This window comes from Falco cherrug, chromosome 4 (genome assembly GCF_023634085.1).
Source record: "Falco cherrug isolate bFalChe1 chromosome 4, bFalChe1.pri, whole genome shotgun sequence".
Lineage (NCBI taxonomy): Eukaryota > Metazoa > Chordata > Aves > Falconiformes > Falconidae > Falco > Falco cherrug.
The window spans coordinates 36,720,050-36,738,369 of record NC_073700.1 but is presented as its reverse complement, the minus strand read 5'-3'; the positions used below and the strand labels follow the sequence as shown (position 1 = coordinate 36,738,369).

Genomic DNA, 18,320 nt, shown 5'->3' with positions numbered 1-18,320 from the left:
CAACATCATAATGTGGAAAGGGTACAAACCAATAAAGAAAAAAAACTAGATTCAGATCTGTTTCACTTCGAAGAAGTTAGTGTACATCCAGACCATGAAAATATCATTTTCAAAGAGGCAGTGCTTTAATTAACTCTTCCCACAGTCATGCAAAGGTGCCCTTACAAGCTGCTAGCATTTGTTTCAGCTTGTTTAACAAATACCTTTGAAGTGTTTCAATGTATTTTCTAATTCATACTCCAAAAAACAGCTCAAGAGGTTAACGAAAGAAATACCACAAATTTAAATCAGCAGAAAAAATTAAAAGTCCAGACTTCATAAATAGAACACAAGTTTGGGAGATGTGATTCTATTTATTGTCTTTATTATCTCTTAACTACTTTAACAGTAAAGTGCTGAATCTCCTATGTTTTAAAATGAAGCATAATTGTACTATGCATTTTCATAGTGATCTTGATATTCAAGGCACAGCTCCAGCTGACTTCCATGTCAGCTGTAGAGACTGTTTCTGCAGATCTGCTCCTTGCTGACAATGCTGACATCTGAAACAAGGGGAACACACAACTGGTTGCCAAAAGTTTGGCTAAAGTGGATTTTTTTTTTGTAGAATTATAAAGAAGGCTTTTTAAAAATTATTTATTAATATGGAATTCAGTTCTCCAGGCTGGAACTCAACTTTGTTAATAGCAAAACCATTAGTAAGAGTTAGCAAGACAGAAGTCAAACAGAGAGCCAGTCTGAATAGCACCACTTCAGCTTTTTCACAAAGCGCTACGAAAAAACAGTCTAAGCCCATTTAGGTGACAGTGTACTTTTCTGGCTTTTCCCATTGTCTGGATGCTTGGCTTTGCATTTCTAAAGTCCTTATAATGTGGATTTTAAAAATTATTCCAAAAGGCTGAAAAAGTAGAACTCTGCTCTACAAACCCACACACTAAGCCCAACCTCAACCACGGGCAGGCTTCAAACTTTTAAGTTAATGCAGAAGCATAACTATTATTTTCCAAATGGCTTAGTAACTGAGGCAGGAATGAGAAGTGGAGTTCAGCAGAGCCCTGCAGTGAGGTGCTTGGACAGAATGAACTCTTTGCTCTCTGCTCTTCAGTGTCTGGTACCACAGTGGCTGGATGAACACATGCCAAGAGTGTAGCCAATACTGTGGCATATTCACTGCTCTGTGACAACAGAGCCATGATGTGACGAACATGCCTAGCACTGCTGGGCTTTCAAAGGATTTGGTTGTCAGCTACGGTTCTCTTAAGGCAGTGTCACAAGGACTTATCAAATTACTTACTGGAGTGAATATTAATGGACCAGCAGGAGATGCATCCCTTATCTCAGGGGAACACCTCAGCAAAATGTCAGGTTCCAGAGGAAAACCATGTACTCAGAGGCTCTTGATTGTATCAGAGAAAAATCTAATTACTGACCTACTTAGATTAAATTTTTACAGCAGAATATGATCTCAGCCTGCAGACACCCAGCCTAAGAAAATGCAGTCTAGCAAAGTTACAAGCAACTGAAAACAGGTTCTTACAAAAATAAGTAAAGCAACTTAAGCGTAAGAAGCATTACTAGTTCCATCCATAATTATTTAGAAATTTCCATTTCAGAAATGCAACCATTTATCCTCCTTTCCAGAATAAAGTCACATATGAACATTTAGCATTTATGAAGACTATCAAGTACATCTCAGAACTCATACTCAGTAATTCACTGAATAAGTAATCAATAAATAAACCCAAAAACTATAGCAAGGAAAGAGCACTGATATAATACTTTTTTAAAAATTTCTTTCATCACAAACATAGCAACCATTAAACTCCTCCTATGAAGTCTGCTGTTTTACATTGACAGAGAAAAAGGGTTAACAACCGAGTAACGTTTAAAAAGCAAGTCAACGATGAAAAGGTATTACACTCAGAACTCCAGTTGGCTGGAATAAATTTTAAAATCAATAACCTAAAAGGGTAACTTTTGGTTAAAAGAAAACTGAAGTTAAACACAGCTAAAGCAGTTGTTTAACACCAAAACAATCCATAGAAACAAGCAAAATTTTTCAGGAGATTTCAAGTATGGATAGACTGACAGATGTAAGCAACTTAGCAGCAGCCTAAGGTGGCACTATCCTTCAGCTAAGCATAATGAATACCTGTCCACCTAATTACAAAGTTTAAATAGCATTTTTTAGATGTAACATGTTTTGTGTCCCACAGCAGGGATGTGATAACAGCATGCTCAGAGTCAGCTCCTGCAGCTTAGATGATCGGCAGGGAATGGTGAAGCCGCAGTGAGATGCTGGGAGTCAGTACTGTTCCTATACAGTGAGTAAACATGTGGTCACTAGACTCTCCCCAGGGCTGATGATTTAATGAGTTACAGAAGCTGGACTGAAGTTTGCATTAAAATTTTTGTTCACCGAAAGTGGTGTTTCTCAGGGGATGTTTTAAACAAATACTAAAATATCTTGGGCCATTTAGTTTCCTTCATACACACTCTGTGCTTTAATCACTAAAAAGCTTAAATTCCCACTTATGATTGTTTTTTCCCTATGTGCAGACAGAAAAGTAGAAGAAACTCTCACGTTTTAAGTAATTAGCATAATCTGATTTTTCAGTGAGATCATCCTTCCACATTATCCCAAAACACTGCAAATTACTCCCCAATATGGATAACCTATTTCTGCAAAGTGCAAATAGTCCTGGGCTACCACAGAACATAACAAACCAAAATTGCTGCTTGCAAATAACAAAATCAAATCAACATTTCTAACCCAGATGGATGCATCTGGTCTAGGAAGTGAGCGAAACAACAAGGAATTTGAATTGGTCTCATCCCTGGAGTTTGGGTTTTGACCCTTGACTGATCACTGTGTTTTAAACAAAGCAGAATTCATTAGCCAGTACCCCCAGCTGTACAGCAGACCCAGCTGGATACCCTGCCCATGACTTAACTACTTCTCACAGTAAACTGGGATCAAGATGGGCTTCCAGAAAGAAAAAGCCAGAGACTGGCATTTTATATTGAACAACAGCCGCTTAGAGCAGAGTTTTGAAGCCATTCAGTGTCTACCCCTTTCCAGTTCTCAACAGCAAAGTTGCATCTTAAGGGAGATGAAGGAAAGGTATGTATAAAGCAGAGATGTATTCTGGATTGCCCTCCCTCCTTCACCTATGTCAGACATGCACAAAGGAATAAACACCTTCTGCAGTGCCCAGTTCTGTTCTGCTGGAAGTATCCACCTCTTAGCTATAAGGAAACTCCTTTCACAGTTAAACTTCAGGAGACATGTGACATTAACAATAATGAGTTCAAAACAAAAAAAGTGGGACATTCAAAATACATGTCATGACAGTCTTCAACAATAGATTCTAGAAGCAAAACGTTAACACAAATGCCACCAGTAATTATGCAAACGTTATAACCATTATGAACTTGTGTTACAAATTGTGGCTAAACAAATAATTCTGCAAAAGTTGATGAAGTCTGCAATGGCCACAGAAAGGTAGAACAGGGTCATGGCTACTGTAAATTAAGCAGAAACGTTTGAAATGGTTGAACAGATGATCCTAAATTTATACTAATTATAAAATCTATAGAAAACACATCAGAATGGACTGAAGCTGGCTACTGAGGAGTTTCTGGTTTACAAATAATTTAAAATAGCAACAGACAGAGTAAAAGAGCACAGAAGTAAACACTAAATTTCACAGCTCTTACAAAAACTATAGGGCAGATAATTTTATAAGAGATGAGAAATATTTATTCCTGGATTGAGCAGGAAGACAGCTTTGTGGCTTGGCCTTCCTCAACATGATTTACATCTTCAACATCTTTGGGTACAGGCTCTGAAGAAATGCTTTGAAATTGCACACTCTTGATCAGTGTTGTCCATTGGTTGCCCTCAATAAAAGGAGGCCAGAGCTGCTTTCCACAACTACCACCTTTTGGGGTAGTAGGTTTCACGTCACAGGAGCTCAGCTTAGGGTTGTGTGTGTACAACAGAATTGCCATGCGCTGAGCTGACAACACTCAAAGTTACAACGGCTATGAGTAAGCAAGCACAGTCTTCTGCAGAGTGGCACTTTCAGGCTGAATACAATTAACAAGCTCTACTGCAAGAAGAATAGAGTTACTACTGCAAGTTAGAATGGAGTTTGAATGAAGACTAAATTATTACAAATTCTTTTGGAATTCAATTGAGTCACAGTCATAAACTTACCATTCTTAGTATGCTAGATATAATACCATCTGTGGCAAAGCCAAAAGAATTTATAACACAGTTAAGTGTTTAAAAGAAGTCTGAATAACAGTGAAGGCAAAAATTCGGTCTTTCTTCCTATGTCAAGGGGTAGAATGTATTTCTGGGATAAGCTTCAGACATTTAGAGAGTATATAACAACAGAGGCTTTTTTTAAAAAAAAAAAAAGTTCATGCATACTATATACAAACAAGGCAACAGAATTTATTATAGCTGTTTTTTAATTTAACATTACAGATAGCTCTGTTGACAAATTACAGTAATAATAATAGCTGCAAGTCTGCTCTTTACTTAGTACGCTTCTCCTTTGAAAGTCATTAATATCTCTTCAGCAAGCACTGGTCCTCAAAGTATTATGAAGTCCATTTACATTGAAAACCAGAAGAACAGTCCAAATGCTCAAAGTTTTACTGATATTTACAAAACTCAGACATCTGAATGTGATTCTGTTATTAGCCAACATGTTTCATGACCTGTAAGCATTCAACACAGCAAGAGATCTAAATGCTCCCGGTGCTAGAAAGGACAACTTTGAAAGATAAACACGATCAAATGAAACAAACTCTTTTTTTGAGTGGAATAATTTTCCTCTTCCGTCACAGATTAACTCACTAGGAAAAGCCAAAATACTAAGTATGAATAAAATGTTAAGAAGATAGCAATGTGAAAAAGTTTAATGGACTACAGTTCTTAACTAACTTTTTCATATATGATAGAATATTATATTAAATTTTAATTAAATCATGAGTTGTTATTTAGAGTGCTGAAAGCTAAAGATGACATATGAGGGGGAAATAAAGGGTAAACTCATTTTTATAACTCAGAAAAGTAGAACAAACTCAATGATTACCCCAGTGAAGTTTACTCTTGCTTGTTTGTATCAAGTTTTGTTTTCTGCACTTCCTAGCAGTCTCCTTGGAAGATCAGGAATCAAATTATGGTAGGCAGTGCACCTGCTAAACTTATAACCAGTTAAGAATACTCATGTCCAGAGCCTTTCTTTTTCTCATATAAGCCAACTGAAACACTAAGCTGCTTCTGTTTCGGAGTAGCAATGACATACTAGCACAAGAAGTTGAACTGGCACAATGATATTTACAAATCGCACCTTTTGCTAGAGAGGAAGGAAAAGGATGAAAACAGGACATCCATCAGGTTAACAGGAAAAGTAGGAAAAAAGCCTGACTAAAAGCACCCAACTTTGCAATGAATATATTCCATTCATCTCCCAGTAGCCAGCCGAGACACATTTTAATCAGGTCTCTAGTCAAGACTACAGAGATCTGCCTGTAATAATTTCTGTGTTTGTTTTCTATATTTCATACCAAATGATAGAATATCTTGAGTTGGAGGGGACCCATAACGACCAAAGTCCAACTGCCTGCTCCTTGCAGACTACCTAAAAATCAACTATACCACTAAGAAGCATCCTTTAGGTGCTCCTTGAATTCTGGCAGGCTTGGGGCCACAACCGCTTCCCTGGGAAGACTGTTCTAGGGACCAAGCACCCTCTCAGCGAAGAACCTTTTCTCAGTGTCCAATCTGTGCTTCCCTGGAGGCAGCTTCATCCCATTTCCTCGTGTTCTATCACTGGTCACCAGTGAGAGGAGACCAGCATCTCCCCTGCCGTTGCCCCCCTTGAGGGAGGTGCAGGCTGCCATGAGGGCACCCCTCAGCCTCCTCTTCTCCAAGCTGAACAAGCCAAGTGACCTCAGCCGCTGCTTGTCAAGCCTTGCTTTTGAGGCTTTTCACCATCCTGGCCATGCTCCCCTGGACACACTCTTGGAGGCTGATGCCCTTCTTGTACTGAGGCAACCAAAACTGCACACAGTGCTGGAGGGGGGGCTGCACCAGGGCAGTGGGGAGTGGGACAGTCCCCTCCCTCGACCAGCTACCTGTGCTGTGCTGAACACACCCCAGGGCACGCCTGGCCCTTTTGGCTGCTGGGGCACACTGCTGGCTCATATTCAACTTGCCATCAACCCAGACCCCCAGATCTCTTTCCATGGGGCTGCTCTCCAACCTCTCGCCCCCCATTTTGGATGCATAACCAGGATTACCCCATCCCAGGTGGAGAACGTGCCACTCGCCCTTCTTGGATTTCATATGCTTGGTGATGGCCCAGCTCTCGCCTATTCAGATCTCTCTCTAAGGCCTCTCTGCCCTTGAGGGAGGTCACAGCTCCTCCTAGTTTAGTATCACCAGCAAACTTACTTAATGTACCTTTGATTCCTGCATCCAGATAATTTATAAAAGCATTAAAGAGAATTGGCCCTAAAATTGAGGCCTGAGGAACCCCACTGGTGACCGGGCACCGGCCTGATGTAACCTCATTTACTGTAATGTTCCCAGCCCGATCCATTGGGCCGTTGCTCTCCCAGCACGTTACGGACGTGTCTGGCCACGTGCTGGACAGTTTACCCAGGACACTGGGAGAGACGGTATTCAAAAGCTTTGCTACAGTCCCAAACCCACCACATCTACTGGCTTCCTTTGGTCAACTAGATGGCTGACCTTGTCATAAAAAGACATTAAGCTGGTTAAGCAGGACCTTCCCCTCGTTAATCTGTGCTGACGGTGACCAATGACTGTGTTGTCTCTCAAGTGTTTTTCAGTAACTCCCAGAATAACCTTCTCCACAATTTTACCAGGCACTGAACTGAGACTGACAGGACTGTAGTTGCCAGGGTCTTCCTTCTGACCAGTCTTGAAAACTGGGACAGCGTTTGGCAGCTTCCAGTTGACGAGGACCTCTCCAGACTCCCAAGACCATTGAAAAATAATTGAGAGAGTTCCCGTGATTCCAGTGGCCAGCTCTTTCGGTACCCTGGGATGAATCCCGTCGGGGCCCGTAGATTTATGCACATCCAGCTGGAGCAGCAAGTCTCAGACAAGTTCAGGGCTGGCTGGGAGTTTATCACCCCCCCAGTCACAGTCTTCCAACACAAGGCTCTGGGGTCCCAGGGCCTATCATCGGTGTTAAAGACAGAAGTGAAGAAGGCATTAAATGCCTCTGCTTTGTCTATGTCCCTGTTTGTGAGGTGACTGACCTCATCAAGGAACAGACTAATGTTCCATCAGATCCTCCTTTTGCTGTAACATGTTTTTTTAAAAGCTCTTTTTGTTGTCCTTCACAGTGCTAGCCAGCTTGAACTCTAATCAAGCTTTGGGCTGCACAAATTTTCTCCCTACAGTGGCAAACAGCATCCCTGCGGTCCTCCCATAGCACCTGTCCTTGCTTCTTTGGCCATACACTTTCCCTTTCTGTCTAAGTTCTAGAATAAGATCCCTGCCTAGCCAAGCCAGCTTTCTGCCCCGCCTGCATGACTCTTGACAATCTGGAATTGCCTGCTCCTGCACTCTTAAAAAGTAGCGAGCACTCATGGATCCCAATACCTTCTAAAGCGGATTCCCAGAGGACCTTGCTGACTAGCTGTTCAGCAGCCCAAAGTCTGCTCTCCCCACATCCAGCACTGAAGTTTTGAAGCCAATGTTTTGAAACTTGGCTACTTCGTGGTCACTGTGACTAAACCAGCCACCAACAACCACTTTACCCACCAGTCCCTCTCTGTTCACAAACTACAAACCTGGGAGGGCACCTTTCCTAGTTGGCTCCCCCAGTACCTGCGCCAAGAAGTTATCTTCAGCGTGCTTCAAAAATTTCCTGGACCTGTTTGTGTCCACCATACAATATTCTCAGTTGACGCCTGGGAACTTAAAATCACCCATAAGGCCGAGGGCAGTTGATCTAAACATATCCCTTAATTCTTTTACAAAGAATGGCACTGTGGGCCATCCTTGGAAGTTAGCTGATTGTTTCATACAAGATTGTTTTGCACTGAAGCAATACTTATAGGATGCTGTATAACTACAGGAAAGACTCCATACACATCCTAAATAAAATCTTGCCTTAATCAGACTACAGGGAATGCAGTTAAAGCAAGGGACTACTAGGAGTAGGAATAGTGTCCAAGAATCATTTTCTATGGACTGACAAATTTTACATACCTGGCTCAGCCAGTATTTTATTTTTCCCAATTTTATATCACTTTAACTTTATGCTTATTTCTTATGTTTCCCTAGTGCAGTTTGACATGATGCGTGCTTGTAACCTCATCGCCACTGTTGCTCTGACTGCTGGCCAGCTCATCTTCGTCCTGGGCCTGATGGAGCTACCTATCATTTCTCAGGATACCCAGTGGTGGGAGGAGGCCATAGCTGCTGTGTTCCAACTTGCCAGTAAGTCCACTTCTTTTTACTGATGGAAAAATACTTAGGCTCTATTAAATCCAGGTGGGAAAAGAGTTTCTTACTTTATAAATCTTTCAAGTGACAATGAATAGCAAAAAGGTCTAAATCAAAAAGTAAGCTCATTGTCTCTTAAAAGCTCTCCCCGTGAGATTCTGCAGTACATGAATAGAAGCTTTTATCTTGGATATATCAGAATGAGTTTTCTGCCAACCAAGAAAAACAAGCCTTTATTATTTCCTATGAAGTCAGGAAGGCAAACATGAAAGAAATAAACTGGATGCAATGTAATCCCACAATTTAGTGGGACAAAACATACCAAAGGAACTGTTTGAAAGCAGAGCAGAATGGCCGAGGAAATTTTTGAAGTCTTGCTGAAACAGGATTTTTTTTGCTTTTACCAAACTGAAATTTACTCAATGACTCCTCAGCTGGATGCTGATAGACAAATACACCTGCAATCCAGCAAAGACAGCTGAAGTAAATTCCTAACACTGACTATTATAAATAAAATTCCCACAGTAATTCGCATGTACAGACTGTATACAGAAATGAATGAGGAAAGGAAGAAATGATTTTATCATAATTCCATATTAACAGTGGTGGCAACAAACTGTAAACATTCTGTAATAATACCTTTCTTTACTACATTAAGTCACTCAGTATTCATTACACCAAGAATCAAATCCTATAAAATATCCATGCATGAAACTGTCATTAATGGAGTATAACGTTCAAGCTGCTTACAAGATCAGATTAAAAATATATCATCACTATTATTAATGTAAACAGCAGGTTATAATGAAGTAACACCATTTTGTTTAAAATCTTAATTTAAATCTTAAAAACTCAGAATATTCAGAATGGTATAAGCCTACTGAGACCTTGGGTTTACACTGCTGCAAGATCGGAATCATCAGAATTTGGCCTAGGTCATTTAAATATGGTCCTCACAGCATTAAACACCCATTAAGGATGATGAACCTGAAATCTGAGCAAGAGGAGAAGACTGCAGAGGTTCTGTAACTCTCAAAGCATCTGATCCAGCTTCCATGTGCAGTGAGACCCTCAAGCATCAGTCATGCTACCAAGAGACAAATATATAGCCTTGCCATAACAGGACCTCCCTACAGCCTCTTCATATACATCATGGTCTTTGAAATTCTGGATACCTTCTGGATAGCTCTCCCTGGTCATCTGTGTGATGCCTGCTTTATTCTCACTCCCTCCTATCCTCCCCAAAAGTTGACATGCCTGTTTTTCCCAGAGAGGAAATGCATTCTGGCCCTGTTTAGATGTGTTGTTTCATTGACAAACAGCAGAGTGGACAGCCGTGTGCCTTTCTTCTATCAAGGTTGCTAATTTTAGACTGGGCTGCCTTTTTTTTTTTTCTTTTTTGCCCTTTTTTTTTTTTTTCCTGTGCTGAAGTCCGTTTTAAACACAGTCAGAGAGAGACTGAAGGGCGCCAGGATATCCCGACACAGGAGAAGGAAATGCCTGCTATTACCTGTTATGCAAGCTGAACCTTGAAATCCCCAGTGCTGGGAGGGGAGAGGGGAGGAAAGCCAGAGTCTGAATGATTAACAAAACACTAATGAGAATGGCTTAAGAAGCTGTTGAATCAAGGAGTTCATCTGCCTGTTTGTGTTCAAAAGGTGTGACTAGACTGATCTGGCAGCTCATGACAGTTCCAAAGACAGAGACTGCGCTATAGGAATCAAAAGGTCACCCATCTGCAGAAATAATGCAATGACTTTGGTGGCTATCCCTGCCCCTCTTCCCCATCCTCTTTTGCAGTTATGCTGTGCTCTCCCTCACTGTCATCTGATGGTTTTCTGCCTTGCAGTCAGTAACATGAGATTCATTTTACATTTCATTATCTTAATTAAGGTTTTATGTTTAAAAAAAATTCTTCCTGATATCCAGAACAGCCAGCTGAAGTCTTCTGGAATGTATACTTGAAAAAAAACCCAACAAACATCCCTCCCCCAAAAAAACCCAAAACAAAAAAGAGGGAAGGAGTCATCATCTCTGCCATTATCCCAAAATAAAACAGACTTCTGGAGAGCTCCCTAGTATTCCAGGACAGTGGTACATCAACTGCTGACTACCTGGGTGATCAAGGGTGTGCACTCACGGGACAGGTGGTTCAGAGTACAGCTTGCACTGGCAAAAGAGGCTGCTCCTCCTCTTTCACAGAGCCCAACGTGTACTCTGTAATGCTGAGCCACTCAAACTGGCCACAAAAATCAGCTCTGTCCACTAAATACCCTGGATTAGGGCAGGCAACAGCATTTTGTACATTATGGCTGAAACATCTTTGATATCAGACAACACACATGTGCAAACTGTGAGCAAGTCCAGCATTTATGTTGCTCTGATGAAGGACTGCTGCCACAGCTAGAGACCAAGATTTTTTTTTTGAAGAGGAGGAAAGCAGACACCCCTTGTCCTATAAACCACCTGTAATACTCAGCCCTGAGCTTCCACTCTGAGATGGTAACCTCTCATCTATTTTTAAAGTAAAGTAGAAATATCAGGCAAAAACAGCAGAACGGCGGATACAAAAGCTTGTATTTAAAAGCACTTTGTCCATGCAAAACAGCTCAAGGGAAATCACTGTGAAGCTCTCCCCTACTTAATTTTAAGCCAACGTACTTTAGGCCAGAGAGATCGTTTGTGTGAAGAGCAAACAATATTTAAGAATGTACATCCTTAGTTCTTACTAAATATTTCTTGAGTACTGGCTGGGTAATTTCTGTTTATTACACTTTCAAATATGTTACTGAAAACACAAGCACCCACCTGCTGCTTTTTTCCTTTTCAAAAATCCAAATGATCTGAAGAATTGTTGTGCAATTCAGAAAGAATTATCTTCCGTTGTGTCACCCCCTCTAATTACAACTTCTGTTTGGTCTCTAACTCTCATCCTGGAACATGCCAACAAGTGCTGAAGAGAACCACAACGGTCACCAGTAGAATGAAATCTAGTATTATGGAGGAAAGCTTAAGTATATGGCTCAGAATCACAAAGTCAACTATTCTTATTTTTAGTCAGTTTACTCACTGAAACATGTCTGGGTTTCATTACATTTTCCCGAGGTCTGAACAAGAACTAGGTGTACTAAGCATTCTCTTCCAAACCCCATCACAAGTTCAAATCAACCATCTCTGATCCCACTAGAGATTGCGATGACTCCAGGCTCCACTTTTCACTTTTTCACTTCTGCCACCTGCACAAGCATTTGACAGTCATTCAAAAAGGATGGACCTCTGACAGAAAATAAAGCTCCAGGAAGCGAAGAGGAAGGAAAGAAGAGAGGAAACAGCATTGCTCCTGGGATAGCAATGGGATTCACACAGCTCCGAAGCTCTGCAACCTCACACCTCCCAGTTAACAGGAAAGCAAGCTGTTTGCTTTGGAAAGGGCATGTGGTGAAAATGGAACCAGTGTTGTATGTGGAATTTTGTGTCAATGCTCAGAAATTTCCCTCTAGAGGGTTTTGGGTTTTCTGTTTTTTTCCGAGGAACTGTTACAAACTCCATGTGCTGAATATAGGATGAGTAACAGAGCTGACAGAAGAACAGTTGGAAAGGGAAATCCATACAAAGAGGTTAGGGAATAAAGAGCACTTCAGAGAATATTAAACTACTACAAGCAGTAACCTGCCAGACTGGATCAGATCTTAAGGAACTCTAGCCGAGTCTCCAATCTTATACAATGGTGAATATCACAGACTTGAGTGAAATGTTAGAAACATAACGGGGAAAATCCAGGATGAAATATCCCTTACATTAGATCTCATCGTAGTTTCTGAAAGTCCAAGACTGGAATAAATCTGAATCATAACGATTAATATTCTTGCAAATCTGTCTTCAGCATTAAATTACTTTAATACATAACATATCCTGAAGATTAAAGTGTTGTGTTCCTACTGAGGTTGTCATTTACAGTCAAATAAATTACAGTCTCACCTCTTTCAAATTTCAAGCACTGCATTTCAACTCTTCCTACTGTGTTTTTCTGCTGACCGTGTATTTCACTCCAGATCCCTAATGCATCACAGGAAATCTGAGTTCATGCATACTCTAATTTCTGTGCTATTAAATCTAAATCAAACAATTGTTAGACCATTTACCTTCTCTCTTCTTTCTGGGTACTACAACTTTAGATTAGTTGATATCCAGAAAATCTTAATGCAGAACAGACCATTAAAGCAGCCATTTGAGAATATGGCTGAAGATATTCACAATAGCAATGTGATTCTGATTTCTGTATTACTTCCTTCCACCTTTTTCCTTCATGACACCCTCAAGCCAGATCTGTTCTAAGATGAAATCTACAGAGCTGTAAACCTAATGCTTCCTGAAAAGGAAGCAAATAAGTGAGACACCGCAAATAACCTAAAAATGTTAACAAAAAGAGAGAACCTGACTCCTTGATTTGTGCTAAATATTTTCATTATTTCTCATTTTTATTTCACCTCTATGCCAAACTTGCTTGCCTTTATGTGGACTGCCAACCTCACAATAATCTTGTTTTCACACATTCGCAAAATGAACTGCATTTGCAAAGATCTTAAAATATAGACTTCTATCCCACTTATTTTGACTGAAATGTTTCACAAGAGCAGCTGAACCAGCAAACCAGGAAAAACGGTAGCTCACAAGAAGTATGTTAAACTCTTCAACTGGTATAACTGCAGCAGGGTGAAAATCTGTGTACATTCTTCATGTCTAAATACTGATGCACAGCAGGCCATTTGTTGTAGCATCTCAATGTCAAGGGCATGTATTCTGATTAGAAATATGGTAACATAGATATTACCAATATACTTGCATATCCGAATGATAGTTAAGGAACATGTTTTATGACAGACATAGCATTAGAAATAATGCATTAATGCAGAAAGCAGCACATGAAATGAAAAGTTCTTCAACTCAAATATTGACTTTATTGCTTAAGAACATGCCTATTATATATATATGCATGGAGGTTTCTCCTAAAAAAAAAAATTCAAACCAAGTTGACAGCTAGGTCCACAGTTATGCAACTCCTACCCTTTGATGCATCAGGAGATTGACAGAAAACATGAAAAATGGAAGCAGAAGACAACTATGGAAACTTCCAGGAGGATCACTTCTCAGTGACTCCTCCTCTCTGCACCAGCTGGTTTTGCTGAGGCTGACAAGAGCTCTTACCTGTGTCTGATAGGAAGTTTACTGTTATCAAAAGCAGAGCTTTCATTGACTCCAGCTGCCTCTGAATCCAGGGTGCCAAGCAACATTTGCAGCTGACTGTGTGTGAAAGTCTGCACATTTATCTTTAAACAGCTGCCCAACAAGAATTATGTCTAATTCATAGGGAATGCTTTTCAACCTTCAGTTCAAGGACTACCATAATTTCTAAGGAAACCTCCAAAAGGTTACCAAGTAAAGCAAGTTCATTGTCAGTAGACCTAAACTTGTTAAACAGTGCTCTGTACCTCCCTTTGAAGATTTCCAACCAACATAAAGTAGAATTCACTGCCTTACACTGACTAAATCTCCCAACATTATCAGATTAAAGACAAAAAGGGACCGACAAACTCAAAGAACACCACAAGTGGAAAGCCATTGTAATTCAGTGGTGAGAACTGAAAAAGACAAGAGGGTCTTAGTGCCCCTGAGAAGCTTTGCTGCTCACAACTTGTTTAATTCTAAGAGATGTTACATTCTACCAGAATCCTTAGAAGGAAAATTTTATTGTACTCAATGTACAACTGAAAACCCAAAGGCCACTAAAGGCCCTGTGGCATGATAAACCAAAGCAAGCATACTGCTGCAGCTTTCAGCCTGGTACTACAATGAAGAACACACAGCTTTTACAGAAGCTCCTTTTGTGCCAGGCTGATATGGAAAAAAGGGTTAATTGATTAATCATTTACATAAGTCCTAAGGCAATCAGACTTTGAGAATACAGTTGAGCTGCTACAAGCAACTTATTCAGGCTTGTGACTCACTGCAGCTAAATCATCCCCTGTAAAAGTTTAATGGGGTGCATAGAGAAAGAGGGTGAAAAAAATTCCCCTCCTTGTTTGCAGTTCTGCTGCACAAGCGTGGGTTGTGAATTCTCAACAGCAGTCTGGCTACTCTATTTTCCTTGTTCTCCCTTTTCCTGGCAGCAAAGTCATCCTGTAGGACAGGCTGTAAAGAGGAGGATTATAAGTCCCAATACAGACTTTCTACCAACCTCAGAAAACATAATGTAGGTTTCTTCATCTGCACTATCAATGGATAAAAGTAAAAATAAAAAGGAGCAATGTGATCAAGGGGTGTCTGAAAAAAAAAACCAAAAAAACCACAAACGACCCCCCCAAAAAAACCCCAATAAACTATCACAGAAGTAGAAGAAGTGACTGTGAGAGTTCTTTTAAAATGCTAAAAATCTGTAGTTGGCTTGCAGCCAGCTACAGTCAAACAGGAAATTCAGTATACAGATCTGAAATGTAAGTTCAAAAAGTAACATTCTCTCAACCCACCCCCACTCACAGTCAATACTGTCCCAACCAAAAGTCTTCCTAGTGAATTTGTTATCTGTTTCCTTCCCCAGCGGAAAAGCCCCCCCATCCAGGCTTGTTTTGCTACAGATGGGAAACAACTAGAGATAAACAGCAGCTCTATGGGAAAATAAAGTACTTTAAGTAATCTCATCAGGATTTTTAGTAAAGTTGTGGCCTCTGTGCAGACTTTAGACAATACACAATAAAATGATCTGAAATTGACTGACGTACATAATGAAATTAATTCAGGGAAACTCAGCCATGCATCTAAAAGTCTTGTCATTGCTACAACATAGAAATGAAACTAAACCAGATGAAAATGTTTAGTATTTTCATAACTAAATTTAAAGAAATATTTGCCATCTGCAGCTCTCCTCAAATTGTATTGTAAATTAAAAGATCAAGAAGACTGATTGCAAGTAAAGCAATTTTCTTATTATTTTTAGCAGTTACCTATGGAAAATAGTCTGAGAAGCCAACTGTCTCCCTCCAGGTATTTTACTAGAATACTGAAATTAAATTCAGACATTGTTGCTCCGTGTTAATAGTATCTATCTAAAAAGTGCAAAGTCACCACAGTCACTTTTAGTCATGGAGACTGAAGCTACTCTCAATACAAGGTTAATTTTCGTAGGTGTATTTCTAACTGTTCTGAATACAGAGCCAAATTCTGCATTGGCATACTTACATTAACAACAGAGTTATATCCATATTACACAACCATCAACAGAGTAGAATTGCTGCACCTTTTTTTCCCCCTAACGGAATACTCACAACTGTGATACACCAAATGAATATTTAACAATATGAAAAGGCAACAAATTAAAATGTTGTCAAAAGATTTCCTAATGTTAGTAACACTCACAATGAAGGTAGTAAGCAAGACAGGAGATACCACTATCATGAAAATACTGTGCTTTAGCTATGTTAGTAAAAATAAAACATTAGTGTCATTCTCTTTCCTTACAGAAATTGAGTATTATCGCATCCATACACTACAGTTTGCAACCAAATGGCACACAGAGGATTATTTGTAGGGTTTCCAAACTAGGAAGACACTACTCCTCAGATACATCCATATAACAAAGGAATAAACGTTACATTTTTTTTTTTAAATCTACCTTCCCTAGGAAAAAGGAATCACTGAAGGAGAGGCATCAGGCTTCCACAAATAAGTGAATTGAAGGTGTTTGCCCAGTCATTTAGAGAACAGCCTGGTTGCTAAACCTTACATCTCAACTCTTGACTGGTGTACAAGATCACTCTATGGGCAAAGAAAACTAAGTAGCACGTTGGAACACTTTGCTTCAAGTACTCTAATTTTGATTAAGTTGTTACAGACAAAACTCTAAGCAAACTGCGGGGATTTTCACACATCTTTAGAAAAGCAGCATTCATCAAAATTTAAATATCATGCAAACTCAGTCTTTTTGGATCAATACAATTTCTGTACCGTTTGCTTGTTCCTACATCTATAAATCCAGTATCAGGTCATGCTAAAATGAAATACGAATGCTGGAAAAAATAATGCTCCAGCAACATTTTTATTCCAGAGCTTACTTATGCTGACAGAACTGTAAAACTAATTGTGGAAACTCTCTACAGTAGCACGCTTCAAACTCTTCCCACCTCTGTCATGTTTTTCTTTCTTCTTAGATGTCAGTTCCTGTCTAGCCCGCAGTGAAGTGCTCTAAAGAGATCCCACATTTTTCACTCAGGAGCTCCAGTGACTCATTCCTGCTATCTGCCAAGTCAGAGAGACTCAAACCCCATTATCCTCCCAGTTCCCCAGCCCTGCTGCTCAGGCACTGGCACAGAACTGCAGAAGGAGAGAAAGCCTCTTGTATGACTGGCTGCTCGTCTGATCAGGGTTCAGACAAAGGGCCTGTGAAGGGAAATAGTCTTGCTAGCATGAATAGTTTTATTTTGGGACTCGTAAGGAAGCCTTAGTGCTTTTTCCTGGTGGAAAATTGCTCCATTGGATGGAAAAGATCTCCATGCTAGACCGGCCACCTTCATGAGCTATGTAGCCATTTAGAACAGTAACTGACTATAAGTGATATATAAGCAAGAAAAAAAAAGCCAAGTAATTCAATTAAAAGCTGGCTATTTGGAAAAAAAGTTTAAATATTGAAAATATTCCTACAGCATTTATTTACTTCTGTTTTACCATAAAGGAACGTGTACAGACAGACCACTGCTGCTTGCCTCTGCTAAATGAGCAAAGAATAGGGCAGAAGTCATGCCCAAGGGAATACAGCTCACAAATACACCAGGAACCCTAAAGGGTTTTCCCGGCAGTTTTGCACAAGCAGATTTGACTTTCAGTAAGGAAACTAGACGTCCTAATCATCCATTACTCCTCTAACCTAGAGATAGTGGTAAATAGCTGTAAACCTGCAGTGGGAAAGCACCAGTCATTAATTCAGTAAGTGGAAATCAAGCTGCAAGGCATGACATAGCATCAGGATTACTCTAAACTGGTGTTCCTGAACCTAGCTCCCTCTGCCAAGAGACCCTCAAACAAACAATGCGAGAGAGTCTAAAGTGGGCTGTTGTTAATATCTGCCCCTTAGAAGTACCTGTAAGCGGTCACTGGCACAAACAGCTTAGATTCAAAGTGCTTCCTGCTTAAGGTTTTATGATTTTGCTTCACACTTTTTTTATTTATTCTTTATTTAATGCTTTTTGGATTCCCTATGAAAGGGTATGTGAATTGGAAAGAGTTCTAAAAGGAAAGCTGAAAAGGAAAATCGATCACACAAAGTTTTGTCATGAGCCAGACTCATCAGTGAGATGGGTCTCCGATTTGTATCTCAATACCCTCCTTCCTATGAATTTTAAGCCGGAAGGAAAAGAAACAGGTCAACAACTTGACTACAGGAGGTGCAAGCAGCCTCCCTTTCTCTCAGTTTCCTACCTTTGTGAGAAAACTGCTATCTATCATCCTGTGAAAGAGTGGACTGCAACCTGTGGAAGAGCAAAGCACTGTCAGTGTTTATCTGTATTATAAGACCTAAAGACCTCAAATGTAGATGTAGACATACAAGTTCTCCATAAGCACATTACAACTAGCACACTCTGCTTCCAAAGCTCTGAAATACAAAACAAAACACAGAATTTTCATCATCTTGGTTCCACAGATAGGGAACTGAGCCATCTCAGAGGAGAGTTTGAAAAAAAATGAGGTATTCCACAATATGGGAGCTGATCTCCCCCTCTCTTGTCTACCATGTGCCTCAGGACAAACTGAATTCACAGAATGATAC

General features: G+C 40.1%; 2 protein-coding genes across 12 annotated transcripts in view; one reads left to right on the top strand and one right to left on the bottom strand.

Moving 5' to 3' along the window:
• Positions 1-18,320, bottom strand: part of IFT140 (intraflagellar transport 140) — an 85,969-nt gene that overhangs the window by 26,029 nt on the left and 41,620 nt on the right. The gene's annotated exons all lie outside the window — the stretch shown is intronic.
• The window catches only part of TMEM204 (transmembrane protein 204), a 29,642-nt gene that overhangs the window by 7,299 nt on the left and 4,023 nt on the right, over positions 1-18,320 (top strand). The window contains exon 2 of the mRNA XM_005442466.3: positions 8,345-8,500. Coding sequence (XP_005442523.1) covers positions 8,345-8,500 — 156 coding nt within the window. The remainder of the gene's footprint in view (positions 1-8,344; positions 8,501-18,320) is intronic.